The 15,808-nt window shown below is 40.9% G+C and overlaps 1 protein-coding gene across 1 annotated transcript in view; it reads left to right on the forward strand.

Annotated features, from left to right (window-relative positions):
- The window catches only part of ipo7 (importin 7), a 62,646-nt gene that overhangs the window by 41,936 nt on the left and 4,902 nt on the right, over positions 1-15,808 (forward strand). The window contains exons 14-23 of the mRNA XM_060940952.1: positions 7,643-7,808; positions 7,925-8,085; positions 8,268-8,396; positions 8,740-8,806; positions 8,893-9,018; positions 9,436-9,533; positions 12,910-13,005; positions 13,121-13,341; positions 13,770-13,978; positions 14,107-14,313. Coding sequence (XP_060796935.1) covers positions 7,643-7,808; positions 7,925-8,085; positions 8,268-8,396; positions 8,740-8,806; positions 8,893-9,018; positions 9,436-9,533; positions 12,910-13,005; positions 13,121-13,341; positions 13,770-13,978; positions 14,107-14,313 — 1,480 coding nt within the window. The remainder of the gene's footprint in view (positions 1-7,642; positions 7,809-7,924; positions 8,086-8,267; positions 8,397-8,739; positions 8,807-8,892; positions 9,019-9,435; positions 9,534-12,909; positions 13,006-13,120; positions 13,342-13,769; positions 13,979-14,106; positions 14,314-15,808) is intronic.

Genomic DNA, 15,808 nt, shown 5'->3' on the forward strand with positions numbered 1-15,808 from the left:
AATCAGCAAAGTTGCTGCCGTGTTAAAAGGCACTGTTCGGAAAGAATCTGTTCAGGTACATACATGTATATTTACAGTACAAAATCGTTCTGTACATGCAGTAAATATCTAATTTTTCAACATGGATATCTGCGGCTTATAGCCCGGTGCGGCTTGTATCTCTTTTTTTTTTTTTTTTTTTTTTTTATAAATAGAGCGGGTGCGGCTTATATACAGGTGCGCTCTATAGTCCAGAAAATACGGTAATTCAAAATATTGAATATATGAAAATTTGAATTATTAATGGAACTGTAAATAACTGAATTTTAATGGACATTTTTTTTAGAAAAACAAGTGTTGACAATGAGTAATAACCAATCCCCATAAAATGTAGATATTATTTTGAATTAATGCAATACACATGTTGATTTTGATACATATTGTTCTATATAATAGTGTTTTTATTTCAATAAGTACTAAAATAGGCATCAGGTGTTTTAATTAACTACAGCTCAGATTGCAGGAAATTGGGTGTGTAAGGTCTCATTTTGAAAAAAATTTCCTGGGGGTGTCCTCCCGGACCCCCCTTATTACAGATTTTCTGCTTTTTTCATCAGGACCCACTCTCATCCCTGGAATGGCCACAGCTGATGGGATAAAAGACCTTTTTGTAGCTGTTCTTCTTGGCCATTGGGACTATTCATTTGCAACCACGTGATCAAAACTGTTTGTGTCATTGACTGCCACCATGTTTGAGGATATGCGAACAATATAGCGTCTGTAAACAGCGTTCCAAGCGATAACGTAACTTATTCAACTTTTTATTTTAACTCACTGGATGGCCCTTCCAAGAGAGTTAAATTTAGAAGCTCGTCATTTCTCAAATCTATTTTAAAAACCATCATTTTGACTGCTTCAAAAGACAGGTATCGAACACTCCTCTATAACATGGTTATAAAAGAGCACTCATTGGGCGAGGAGGCTGCGGTATTTGAGGTAGTGGATTGACATGAATCTTGCTCCACTGACTCTGTGATCGTTTGGGAAGATTCTTCAATAATTTTGCGTTTCTTTCTGCACTCTGTAAGCCTAGCATTTTGAGCTACTGCTTTCGTACCATCTTTGATTTTGTGTTGGAACCCAGTCTGGATCCGTAAAATTGTAGAGATCATTTGGTTTCCCTAATGGAAAGAAAAAGCAAAATAAAAGCAGCGCCATCAAATGATATACAGCTCTTTTTAAATGAAGTAATCGTAGAAGCCTTTGATTGTCTGCTCACGCACCCGATCACGGCTTTGTCACGTTTGACAGCAGCGAGTTTCTGCACAACCAGGCTATTAAACGATCCAGTATTTTTATTTATTTTTAAAAAAATTTTTAATATATATTGCGATTGTTCGTTCCTAAGTTCGTAGCACTCATCATTGATAAAATGTTCATTGCAGACTCGTGTGGGTTTTGCTTTCTCATCGCTTAGATCAGTCCGGTTTATGTTGGACAGCCATTGACGTCTACATTTCTTGGACAACTCTCTCTCGTGTGTGGGTTCTTTTTCTCTCTCGATTATTTACAATTGCTGGAATTCTAGAGCTTAAGTCCCCTTGTCTCGAATAGAATTGTGCTTGCATCCAGTTACAACACAAAGTCGGCATAGCGAAGAAACAAAAGAAATTCTTGAGCGCAACAAGCTCTCAAGCATATCTTCTATAGTAAATGTGCGCCGTGTGTGTATATCCTCCAACACGGCCCACTTCCGGTTCAAAGCCTCATGCATAATTAGCCATGATGTCACGTGCAAAAGAAGTTGTCGTCTGTGGCCTGATGGCAGCAGCTGAAATGCCAATTGGAGAGGATGGGTGGGATCCTGATAGATCTGGGTTGTCCTTTTCAGGGCTAGAATTTTGGCGCTAATCAATTCGTGTGAGTATTCGCGTAAACTGTTCCCCAGGCGAATCTCAACGGATTCATGCAAAATATTCAAGAAATATCGTAATTTTATCGTAAAACATCAAAGTAATCACTTCAACACAAATTCCACAAACGGTTTTGATAAACAAACGTTCTGCGCATGTGCAAAGTGTGTTTCACTCGCTTGGTGTCGCTTGCATCTAGTCTGCCGAGTACTTGCCAGGTGGCTTTTGTTGTCAAGAATAACAAGATGGCGTACTCCAGCTCAAGTGATAGTCAGCCAAACACCTTGAAATCCGTTGAAAAAACGAAAAGAATATCGCGGCGCGGTTTACAGGCGTGGGGCGATGACCTACTAGACCAGTGATTCCCAACCACTGTGCCGCGGCACATTAGTGTGCCGTGAGAGATCATCAGGTGTACTGTGGGAAATTATCCAATTTCACTTAATTGTTCTGAAAATTATTTATTTACTGCAAATAATTTGTCTTCGTTCATCTATGCCAGTGACGTATAGTGACAGGCAGAACAATTAAATACTCTTCCACTAGATGGCAGCAGGTAGCTAATTAACCTGTGTATCTACCTGTTGCCATTCAAACAATAGAATTAGTAATGCTTCGGGTGTGACAGCGGTGATGGCGATGGATAAATATTTGAAAAGAAAAAGTACACAATCCAAACTGGGTCCTGGAGAAAATTCTGACCCAGATGAAGGCCCTAGTATGAGTAGAGGTCAGAAGAAAGTGATTTTCCACAACCTATCTATGCGAGCTGGGCTTTTCACGCATGACTGCTATAAAAACTAAAAAAGGAGAGTGACTCGGAGCTGTTGAGGAAGATCTTCGTGTGTCTTTCTTCAATTCCTGCGAGTATATCAGCTTTGTGTTCAACTAAACAGGCCCAGGTTTCACACTGAGTAAGTAAATTGTGAGTAAATTGAGACTAGATGATCATTTATATTTCATTATATATACTTTTTGTGACATTTTTGTTTGGTGGTGTGCCGTGGGATTTTTTGAATGTAAAATATGTGCCGTGGCTCAAGACAGGTTGGGAAACACTGTACTAGACAATTATGACTTCAACTTTTGAAGACTATTTCGCGGTCAAAGCGAGGTGTAAGACATGCAGCCTGCACTATGACAAAATCAAAGCACGGTGGGCATTCTGTTTCACGGTCGATGATTGATTGATTGTCACGCATATAATGATGTATAGCATGGATTAAAGTTTTCCGTCGCTACGACGGATTTCCGTCAACTGGGAGCGCTAAAGGTCAATAATGAGAGTGATGCAGATCTGAGGAAAAAAAAGGGGGGTTGAGTTTCGTTTCTATCAGCGGCTCCAGCCAAACTTTGGACGCTCGTAACTCGGCCAGGAGAGGTCCCAGCCTCTGCCCTCTCCCCAACGAACCAGCACTGCCAGGGCGGGCCAGCCCCGCGCCTCGGGACGCGATTCACCCCGAGGCGAGCCGCGGCGCTCTGCATCAGTTTCCTTTTAACGGCGGCTCCACTGATGAAACAATCTGGCTGTCCTACTACTAGGCAACTACTTGCCTACTACTAATACTAGGCCTATTGTAGTAGTAATAATAATAATAATAATTGCCTATTGAAAGGTGATCAGGTGAAAAATCTAAACAGCCCTGTTGAAGCCGCAGCAAGATCTATGCTATTAAGCCTTTTGTAGGTTAAACAGGCTTCGGCAGACAACGTTCTGGAAAGGCTGTTTTTTTTTTTTCTTTTCTTTTTTTTCTTTTCCTCTCTTTGGTTTGATTAGCCTACGATTTAATCTTTAAACATTATGGTTTCAGCAGTTCACTTAAACATTGGAGGCTGCAGAGTCGGGCTGCAAGATTTCCCTACACTTGTTTAAGATGCCAAACTTCATAGTAAGGAGAAAATAATTCCACAGTATTTAGTGCCTCGTCAGTCTCAAAAATTAATAGTGAAGGACCAACGCGAATTAAGTGCCAAAAAACCATCTCGTAGGCCTATATTTTACATTTTCAAAAAAGTCCAGAATTGGAAGTCGGTCAGTGGAGTGTAATGACGTGTCTCATTCACTAAGCACAAGAGGTCGGAAAACAGTGGAGAAAACAGCTATTGCTTAAATAGGCTACTAATGTTTTACATTAGTAATTTAATGTATGTGACAAATTAATTGATTAAATAGATAAAGAAGCCAATACTCCAAAGCTCAAAATTCAGGAAAGTGTCTCTGGTGTCGCAAGTGCACAAGAACAGTTATTTGAAAGTTAACCTAATGAATTTGCGCGTGCGATTTCATGAAGAACCGGGACAATTGGCATTCGGTGAAAGATTCACACCTATGACTCATTATATTCGCGCGCGCCCTCTCGCCCACTGTTGCTTCGTTTTCCCGATTTACACGAGTGTCTGAAGATGGAGTTTTCAGAAATCTCCACTCTGCCCCGAGTTTGCAAAAGTAGCTGTTTTCAGTGACTGAAACCTCCGTATAGGTGTGAATGAGAGGTGCAACCGAATAAATAAATGTGTCTTTTTTATCCGGCTACATGTAGGCCATCACTGCGCAAAGCCTCTAATGATGAAATGGTAGTAACATTTGTTAAAATAATAGTAGGCTAATTTCCACATTAATTGGTAAAATGTCCCAAGGGATGTGATGGGGGGGGGGGGGGGGATGGCCGTTTTATAAGGGGGATGATTTGAGATTTTTATTTCAGAAGGGGATGCCTCCCCTCACATCCCCCCTCAACTCGAGTACTGCATATAAGGCCATATTTCACCGGACATAGGCCCTTCGATTTCCATCACTAGAGCGCGTCAAATTACTTTCGGTTTTGCCAGCATGGACGCGCTTCTTTTAAATGAAGGCACAGATGTGTCGACAAAACGGTAAAGAATAAGTGGAGATGGGCTTGGCAAAATGAAATGGGCGATAATGGCAAGCTCCTGCTGCTGTGCCAAGGAAAAAGAAACAAAAACAGGCATCAGGTTTTGCCAAACTAGATGCCTTTGGCTTCACTGCGAATTAGCAGAAAAAGTGAACTTTCACTTTACTTTTCTTGTTTCCTGGCTTTATTTCAACAGATTTTCCTATTTTTCTTTCTGTTCCACTCTTTTGAAAGCATGGTTCAAGTTCGACTGCACTTGCACTTTTCTCTGAACCACTGCTGTGCATTACTAAAGTATTGTTGAAATAAATTTGCACTTTGCGCTGAAAACTTGATGTTTCATCATGAATAGCCAGTAATGACACTGGTTAAGTCTTGCCTTAGCTTTAGTCATTGTTAAAATTATGGAAATGTACTATAAGTAGGGGCCTAGGGGATAATGGACAACACGGCGTTTAAAATTTGATGCATTGCTGACGTGGTAGGGGCCAATGACATGGAGCTTTTTTTTTTCAGTCAGATTTTTTTTTTTTTTTTGCTTTAATCCATGTATATAGCCTATACAGGAGTCTGACACACACACACACACACACACACACACACACACACACTAGTGCAGTCATTCGGAATCAGAAAGACAAGACCAATGAAATGAATAAATATATGATAAACTGACATGAGAAGACATAAACAAGATCCTCCATGGCTTGACCCCAGAATGTCACTCGGACAGTGCAAGCTGTACTTCTGCCAGTACTGACTTGTATGCCGTTTTGCATCCTGACCCTGACTCTGGTGTCGTTGCTAGTAGTGATGATGATTCAGACTCAGCTGTCAGTGATGAGGCAGAGTAAACTAAATGATAGTTTGGCATGACCCTGACACATTGGTGCAGTTAGGTTTCTGACATTCAGATGTTCTTTGTTCAGTTTTTGACGATTAAGGATTGAAATAATGATGAGTTTGTTACTGTGAATAACTCTGTATTGTAATGTTTACTGTAACAGTTACTGTATTTGCGGCAGGCTTTTGGAGATGTTGTCCTCGGCTTCATTCTTCAGTTGTTGATGATTAAGGAGTGAAATAAAGTGATAATGAGCTTGATGGTGTGTATGGGCTGAGTTGGAGGCCAACTGACTGCTTGTGAAAAGAATTCAAACTCGTACACACAGTCACAACAAACACAAAAGTTGTTGAAATTATTTTTATTGGATTCTCAGGATTCTCGCAAAACGGTTTTGCGAGAATCCAAACAGATTCCTACAAAATTCTAGCCCTGCTTTTAATTAACACCTGAGAATGCAAGTCCTGGAATTGAACTTGTTTAGGTCCGTCCAATGATCATGCTGGCCTGGAACTTGTTTAGGTCCGTCCAATGATCATGCTGGCCTGGTTGGCGATTTGTGCCTTATTATTATTTAAATGTGGTGTTGAACTCTGAAGCCAATGTTTGCCTTTTAAAAGCTCAAAGAACCGTAAATTGTAAGGTGAAGTAATTCAGCTTTTTTTTTTTTTAATGCTGTCGAACAGATTTATTAAACTGATGAATAGCTTTTCATTTCACATTCTGAAAATGACATTAGAAGCAGTTGAACTTGCATGCATCCTTCTGTGCTGTTGCTGCCCTCAACACATCCTGCTACATGCAAAACAGTCAGTGAGCTGCTTCTGGCTGTGAATCCGGTTACCATATTTAGGTTTCAGTGCCATGCTGCACATTCAACTGTGAGAACCTGCTGAAGCTTTTCAGGATTTGGAGCTGATCGTTTTTTTTTTTTTTGTAATGCTGGGCTTCTTTTTAAAAAGCACCTATTATGAAATACTCACGTTTTCAGTGCTTGTTCACATACATTTGGTTATCTTGAGTGTCTACCATCCAACAAACTCAGAAATAAGACAACCCATTGTGCCTTTTTCAGGAATTGTATGCTTCAACAAGTCCAGATTTAGCTCCCCTTTCTATGTCGCAAGGGGAGCTCATAAAAATTATGCTGCTCCCTCATCCGAGTATCTCCACTTATGGCTTGAGAACTGCCTTTGCCAATGAATATTCATGAGGATAAATTCTTCCATATCGCTCAGGTCTACTTTTATATAATTACCATCTGCTATCAGTGGAGAGTGTAGCTAGTTTGGGTCTAATATTACGAGAAATATATGTGTTATTTACCAGCTGAGAGGTCTGTATGGTGAAATACCGTGACCGAGGTCTTGAAAGTACTATCCAAGGCCTTCTGGGCCGAGGTCAGTATTCAAGGCCGAGGTCACGGTATTTCACCATACAGCCCGACCTTAAGCTGGTAAATAATATATTTTTTTTCTTTACCAAATTCTAACAAAAAACAAGAGCGCCCGAAAGGGAGAACCGAGGCGAGCCGCAATTTTTACTCTTCATTCACGGCTGTAATGCAAATTGCTTCCTCCTCGGTATACAAGTGCACTTCCATGGCAGGAAAAAAAAAAACAACTACATTTTGCCGCCTATGTAGTCCCCTATTTATACAAAACTGAGTCATTCAGGATTCAGCCATGTTTTTGCTCGGCGTTAGCAAGTTAGAGGTTTTTAGCTTTCTCCTGAAATGTTTTCTTTTGTTTTGTCTTCCTCAGGGTAGTAAAACTCGCTTTTGCTGTGAAGACTGTCGTTATCTCTATCCATGCTGTAAAATTAATGCTATTCTCCTGAGAAATGCTGGCAAAAATTTAAGATTTTTGATAATCTTATAAATCTTTTATTAAAAAAAAAAAGTTGACAAAAAATGCTACTATGTTTGTTGTGAACGAGCGAGTCGCCAGCCAATCAGAGCGCAGGATTTGATGGAAACCGCACCACGAAAAAAATAAAACTGCTTATGAAATGACCATCTCTGTGCCCAGGCCTGTTGGGTGCTCCACTACTTCTGCGAGGTGAAGTTTAAGAGTGACCAGAACCTGCAGACAGCCTTGGAGCTGACTCGCCTCTGCCTCATCAACGACAACGAGATGCCCGTCAAAGTGGAGGCAGCTATCGCCCTGCAGGTCCTCATCAGCAATCAAGAGAAAGGTAGGCGCCTTTCCTTTTGACTCTCCTCCTCAGCATTTCGTCTTTAGTGCAGCGTAGGAGTTTCTTAAGGAGCAATGCCAGTGATAATGAACAACCCCCCCCCCCCCCCCCAACAGCCAAAGAGTACATCACCCCCTTCATCCGGCCAGTGATGCAGGCTCTCCTTCACATTGTGCGTGAGACTGAGAATGACGATCTCACTAACGTCATCCAAAAGATGATCTGCGAGTACAGTGAGGAGGTGACTCCCATCGCTGTGGAGATGACTCAGCATTTGGTAAGGTCACGGAATGACTTTAAAAGTAAATATATATATTTTTTAAAACTTTGCTCCTAGGTTTATGTAATACAAGTACGTAGTGTAGCTGCTAATGTTTCCTTATGAATATTTTGTTTATTATTATTATATTTTATTTATTTTTTTAAAACTTGCCTGAATGCCTGATATTCCGATCCTAGGCTATGACCTTCAACCAGGTGATTCAGACTGGCCCAGACGAGGAAGGCGGTGACGATAAAGCAGTCACAGCCATGGGCATCCTCAACACCATCGACACACTGCTCAGTGTGGTGGAGGACCATAAAGAGGTCAGTGCAGCAACACGCCCACTCGCTGGATTTCTCATAACAGAACAGGCGCGCGCGCGCGCGCGCGTGTGTGTGTCCATCCTTCTCTTCTCCCTGCTGTGCATCATAGTGCTGACTTCCTGCCACCCACAAGTTCCAAGGAACACGTACTGTTTCTCCAGCTTTGTATAACATGCCTCATAGGCAAGACCAAGCTTTCAAAATATAGCATAATGGCAATATTCAGTGCTTGATATTTAGACAGTTGTGCAAAGGAAAATTTTGTCTTGATTACAGTACAGTTTGAGCTTGGGTTGCTGGAGGTAGCTAGCCAATCGCTAATTAGTTTACTGGCTCATTCCAGATCACGCAGCAGCTGGAAGGGATCTGTCTGCAAGTAATCGGCACGGTGTTGCAGCAGCACGTCCTAGGTGAGTGTTGTATTTTAGTTTACTACCACAGTTCCACAAAGCAGCCTCTAATTACTCTGGCCTTTTTTTTTTTTTTAAATAAACAGAATTCTATGAAGAGATCCTGTCACTGGCTCACAGTCTGACGTGTCAGCAAGTGTCCCCACAAATGTGGCAGCTCCTTCCTCTGGTTTATGAGGTCTTCCAGCAAGATGGTTTTGACTATTTCACAGGTAAATCCAGGTTGCGGATTTAAATAGCTTTTTATATTTAAGAAACCCTGAACGTGAAGCTTAGAATTACAACTCTTACACTGTGTAGATCTTGGAGAACAAAATGTTAAAATGGCTTAACCAACTTCCCAGTACAGTAAAAAAGTCCTTCTGGTTATTTCTGCTTTCCTAATGGTTTTGTGGTACATGTGTACCTTCTTCCCTGACCCTTCTGGATTCAGAATGTAACTTGTATCTTTGAATGGTGAATTCTACAAAAGGTTTTGTGTTTTTAATGTTTTCTGCCCATGTGGAGTTTTTAAACAGGGATTCTCGTCATTTAAAGCTGGACAAAAGAGATTTCTTGTAAAAAGATAAAGGTTTGGACGGAACTTCGTTTGCTGCTTCTCTAAGCACACTGAAATGCTTTAATTGCAGACATGATGCCACTCCTCCACAACTACATTACAGTCGACACAGACACGCTTCTATCGGACACTAAGTATCTTGAAATCATCTACAGCATGTGCAAAAAGGTACGAGCACCTCTACATGCAGAGGCGTTAATCAGTCCAAGTGAATTTGTTCTGATTGTGGATTCCACATGAGCTGCAGATACTCCAACATTAAATGTAACTGTAAATGGATAAAACTAGGACTGTCCTTTGAATAAATCAGAAATCGTAGTTATTGTGGAAATTGCCGTGGTATAAGAGGAATAAAACGTATCCGGACATGCTGTTATAGGAAAACGATCCACTTCTTGGTGGTATCAGTGACTCTGCTTGGAATTTTCAAGTACAGCAAATTTAAATGGGCTGTTAGAAGGATTTCATTTAGATTTAATAATCTGTTTAGTATATTCTCATTTTAAGGGTTTTTAAGGAAATGTATTGATTCTATTTTAATTTGGATTCAGCTAATAGGCAGCTTTGTGTGTGTGTGTGTATGTATATATATATATATATATATATATATATATATATATATATAAGTGCTGTCAAGCGATTACCGTATTTTCCGGACTATACGTCGCTCCGGAGTTTAAGTCGCATCAGCCAAAAAATGCATTATGAAGACGAAAAAAACATATATACGTCGCACCGGACTATAAGTCGCACTTTTTTTGAAGGGTTATTCTATCCATAGAATCTGTGATTGTATCTGATAAGCGGCGCGTGGTTACTGCGCGACTGCATTGTTTATTTAATAAACGAACAGCTGAGCAGTGATAACGCGCCCTTTGCCCTGTAAGTAGCCTAGTCTGATTATTTTAAATATCTACTACTATCTTTAATACTATCACTATCGTTATTACTAATAGCCTATATTATTATTATTATAACTAATATTAGTAGCCTATTACTGATGCATTAATCAGTTTGCTTTTAGATTATTTTTACCGGTAGGGCTTATTATCGCCCCATGGCTCTTTCATCTTTGTTATTAAAGCTGTAGTCATCATCGAGGAGTGTCATTCTTCATTTTTGTCGAATTTTATTTCATTAAATCAGAGGTCAAGTAGGCTATAGGTATATCATCTCCAAAGACAACCGTCTAGTGAAAAAAAAACAACAACCGCTTTTAAATCCCCTACTTGTATCCTTAAAAAGAGTAATTTAACTCATGTGTTGTGTGATCTGATCTCCAATGGTGAAATAAACCGGTTGTGATATGAGTAGTCTGTTATTTTAGAAGATAAATTTAATATATAATTTAATATATAGCCTAATAAAAATATTTTATAACATATCACGACATATTACTGTCTGTAACTGTTCGTCACTAAAGTGTTTTCTAAGATCATAATGTCTGATATTATTATTTTTTTTTTACACACACAATAAGCGCGTGTGCGTCAAGTTATAGTAAACCACCCCCCGCCTTTTTTTTTTTTTTGAGTCGCCGGACCCACCCACCTCCTGCGTTCCGGGACCTCCCACTTCACAAATTAAGCACTGCTTAAAATCATTACATAACTTATTTAAATAACTATAGGCCTATCATTAATAATAAAACACAGGTCAATCAAGTTTATCAAGCTGGCGATTTCACTCCAAATCAGCAAATCCATTGAATTCCTCATCCTCGGTGTCGCTTCTGAACAACTCTGCCTCCAGCAGCAGATGAAGCGCCGTTTCCTCTTCTTCTGCGTGGCTGTCGTCAGACTCGGCATCAGTTCCAGTTATTCCGCGGTGAAAAAAAAAAAAACATATATACGTCGCACCGGAGTATAAGTCGCATGGCTAGCCGAACCATGAAAAAAAGTGCGACTTATAGTCCGAAAAATACGGTAAAATATTTAATCATGATTAATGTCGCGACTGTCATAGTTAAAGCTAGCCACACACTACGCCGATTTTTCAGCGTACCGAGCCAACTGAAGTCGCGAGTCAGGTGTAAAGACTAGTTTTCGATGGTACCGACTCACCTCACAGCCGATTCGAAAAACTAATCGGGAGTCAGACTGATCGGCGAGAGTCGCTAGCAATAGCCAATCATATCTTTCGCATATAACACGTGACATCATTAAACACAATTTCTAGCACGAGAAATACGTGTTGGTAGCACTTAATGCAGGTATACACTGTAATTCCATAGACACAGTGGGCTGGAAAGCCACTCTGCTCAAGTTGTGTGGCTGAATTCCAAATCGCTTTAACTCCCCTATATAAGTGCACTATTTAAGGTTGGAAATAATAGCTCATGCAGCCTAGATAGTGCGCTACATATTCCATGTTGTGTCATTTTGTAATTCAGCCTGTAGCATCTTCAAGTGTTGGATTTAACAGTAACTATATCCAATAGCCAATCACAAAGCTATTAAGTTGTTACGTGATATTTAGCGGAATGTTTATGATGCTCAGTTCGCATAATCTCGTTTGGTGTTGCTTCAATCGCGGCTGCACTCGTCAACAGTCGTGAGTTGGGGATATGTGCGTGCCCTGTCGGGAGTCGGCTCTGAAATGGGTCGGTTCGGTACCGCGTGGATCGGCGTAGTGTGCGGCTAGCTTAACTCGCGATTAATCGCAATTTAATCGCACATTTTTGTCACATGAAAAACCATTGTAATTCTCTTATCAGCATAAAGTGAATGGGCTTGCTTTGTACCAATGTGTGGGTTTTTTTTTTTTTTTAATTGCAGAGCATAACGCGTCTTGTCACAGCCACTGACATCCATAACTTCCATATTCGATGAGAAAACCAAGGGATGAAAAAGTGCATATCACTGTAAAAATAAAGTTTTATTTTACTCATTAGTTTCTTTTGAAGAGAAGTATTTGCCATAAAAGAAGAAAAAAAACAGATAAAAATAAAAACATTCATCATACGTTCAAAAACGTTCATCATAGTGTGGCACTGTATTATCTAATTCTCACTGCTTATAACTCTACACCTACCCGGTGGGGATGAGCTGGGAAACTGAAGACTGAAGGAACAGTATTGAAAAGTATTTTTCCAGTCTCACCTGTGAAAGGTAATCCCATGCGATCTCGTTTGGACGGTAAACCTGTTGGTACAGTTAAACGCAGCACATGAATGAGGCATCTTTATTCTCGGCTACTGTCTAGACGCTATACCAGAGACGGCTGAAGAATCTCCACTTTGCCCCATCCAATATGGCGGCGAGGATGTTTCTATGTCTATGCCTTTCTCCATCACTCACACGTACTCTTATTGAAGAGTACAAGCGACAAGCCTCAACAGGAACTACGGGTGACTCGCAGGGCCAAATTAGAATTTGCGTTAACGTCACTTTTTTTTTTTTTAATCGCATTAAATTGAGATCGCGTTATCGCGTTAACTTTGACAGCACTAGTATATATTTTAATAATAATTGTTATAATAATAATCATAAATGGATGCAAGTGATTTCGGCTTCATCTAAATTGTAGTATGTTCTTTTACCAGGTTCTATCAGGTGACCCAGGAGAGGACCCAGAGTGCCATGCTGCCAAGCTGCTTGAAGTCATCATCCTGCAGTGCAAAGGGCGTGGTATTGACCAGGTACGTTAAGGCAGCTTTACTGTCTCTCTCTCTCTCTCTCTCTCTCTCTCTCTCTCTGTCAGTATTATCCATAGTCTCTTATAGTAGTAATAATAATAATACTGCCCCCATGCAGGTGGTTCCACTGTTTGTAACTACAGCGCTGGAGCGTCTGACGCGAGAGGTGAAGACCAGTGAGCTGAGGACCATGTGCTTGCAGGTGGCCATCGCTGCACTGTACTATAACCCTCCTCTGCTGCTCAACACTCTGGAGAATCTGCGCTTTCCCAACAACACGGAGCCCATCACCAACCATTTTATCTCTCAGTGGCTCAAAGATGTCGACTGCTTCCTTGGGTACTTGCCTTGTGGCTTTAACCTCTTCATTTAACAAAATTTAATTAGTTTGTTTGGACTTTTTTTTTTTTTTAGAAATAATCCTCTCGAGCAGGGGTTCACAAAACCTTTATCGTTGGTTTAATGTGTGCAGTGTTTAGTCCATTTGAATTAAACCCTGGCGCATTCAAACTTTGGTGCAGATCGAAACAACTGGCCAAAGTCTGTGTGAGGTGGTATCTGTCCTGCTCCAAGTGAAATCAAGTGTTTCGATTACAGTGAGAAAGCATTTTGACTCTGAATCGAACAAGCATACCATTGTATTTTGGGTTGCAGGTAGGCGTTTTTGTAGACACGAGCTGCTAAACTGAGCCGTGAGGCGCACACGAAGCCAAAGGGGCTGTGTCTGTGCTTCTACTGTAACAGAAGTTCTCCGTTTGCTCTTGTAGGCTTCATGACCGAAAGATGTGTGTACTGGGGCTGTGCGCTTTAATGGACTTGGAGCAGAGGCCACAAGCTGTCAATCAAGTAGCTGGACAGCTCCTCCCTGCTGCCATCCTCTTGTTTAGCGGCTTAAAGAGGGCCTACGCCTGCAGGGCCGAGCATGAGAACGAGGAGGATGAGGACGACGAAGACGGAGAAGAAGAGGATGAGAATGGTAACTGATACCGAAGTGCTACTGAAAGCATCCAAGTAGCAAATAGTGTACTTGTGTTGCTCAGGTTATTACATTAGCATTGTGTTGAGGGTGTGTCCCCCATCATTTAGCATGGCGTTTGTGTTTAGCTGAACTAGGAAGCGATGAGGATGACATTGACGAAGAAGGGCAAGAATACCTTGAAATGCTCGCCAAGCAAGCAGGAGAAGATGGTTGTGATGAGGATTGGGAGGAAGACGATGCTGAAGAGACTGCGTTAGAAGGATACACCACCGCTGTCGATGATGACGAGAATCCTGTCGATGAGTACCAGATCTTCAAAGCCATATTACAGAGTAAGAACTCCCTTTATTTGAGATCTACTGCCTCGAAGTTTCTATACGCCTCGTTGAAATGATGCTGGACTTGGCTTGTAAGTTGGTTCAGGTCTGTGGGGCCTAGAGAGAACTTAATCAAGAAGCCCTGTTATAAGAGGCCTTATTTTATGCTGTTTGCACAAATATTGCCTTGAAAGTACTCGTTTATTTCCAGTAGTCAAGATTTTTTTTTTAAGTTTAATTTTGCATGAGATCCTGAGGATAATGGCGCTAATAAATAAGGGAAGCTTATTGCCTCAAGGTTGGCGTTGTTAACAACTTGCATGTCCAGTATCACTGAATTTGATATGGAGCAAAGGACATCAGCACTGAACAATAGTGGCATCTGTGTTGAACCCATTGTTACGTTAGCATTTTTTAAAATCCAAATCTATATAAACTGAGCATTTCAGGATCGCTTGAAGGCCAAGCAGTGGCAGCTACTGGGACTTGAACTCTCAACCTTCTGTTCAATATGTTTATTATTTAGGGTCTGTTCATACTCGGTGATTTGTACTACAGTCGAGCGCGTTCGACCCCCAAAGTTTGATTAGTTTCATTCGTGTAATCATTGTGTACCGTGGTTAATTGGGCTTGTGCACGGTATGATCGCTAACTGCACGGAACTCTACTGCTATAGCGTGCACGTGTCAATTCATCTGCGATTATTTGGGTTAATAACGGGTCTGGTTCTCACTAGGGCTGTAACGATACACCCAACTCACGATTCGATTCGTATCGCGATTTTTGACCCACGATTCGATACGCCCACGATTGTTTTTAAAATGTTTTTTTAAAGTAGTAAATTTGACTTATTAACATTTACTTACTTACTTACATTAACTATTTAATAACAAATAATTCAGACCACTGCAGAGAATGAGTAATATGTATGCAAAAATGAACAAATGTATATCCAAAGATTGTTTAATTTCTCAAAATAATACTGTTGAGCCGGAAGCTCTGTTTTTTTCGGTTCTGAAAAAGTCATTTTTCCAAATTGTGTAAATCCGTTAAGATTTTTTTTTGGGGGGGGGGGGGGGGGGTATAGGGGTGGCTCTCTCACTGTCTCACTCTCATAGGGCCAATGATTTTCTGTGATCGCGGAAAACAGATGGAAATTACGGAATTTTTAAGGTGAAACATTGCTCGCGTGTCAAAATGTAACTACCGCAGAAGGCTTCCGCCCAAGCAGACATGCCTTCAGTGTTGCCAGATATTGCTAATGTTTTCCACCCCAAAATATGTTCAAAACCAGCCAAAAAGCACCTAAACCTGCCCAATCTGGCAACACTGCATGCCTTTACGGTCAAGTGATTGTGATTGGCTTGTGGCACATAGCCAGCCAATGAGCTGCTTGTTTACAGATTCGCTCCCCGCGTCGCAACCAGAATGGCGACCGCTTAAAAGAAATGAATGCTCTGCCAGTGGCGAGTGGACGTTGCGTGACTCGCAGAAGATTGTCGCAGGTCGG

The sequence above is a fragment of the Neoarius graeffei genome, chromosome 15 (assembly GCF_027579695.1).
Source record: "Neoarius graeffei isolate fNeoGra1 chromosome 15, fNeoGra1.pri, whole genome shotgun sequence".
Taxonomy (NCBI): Eukaryota; Metazoa; Chordata; class Actinopteri; order Siluriformes; family Ariidae; genus Neoarius; species Neoarius graeffei.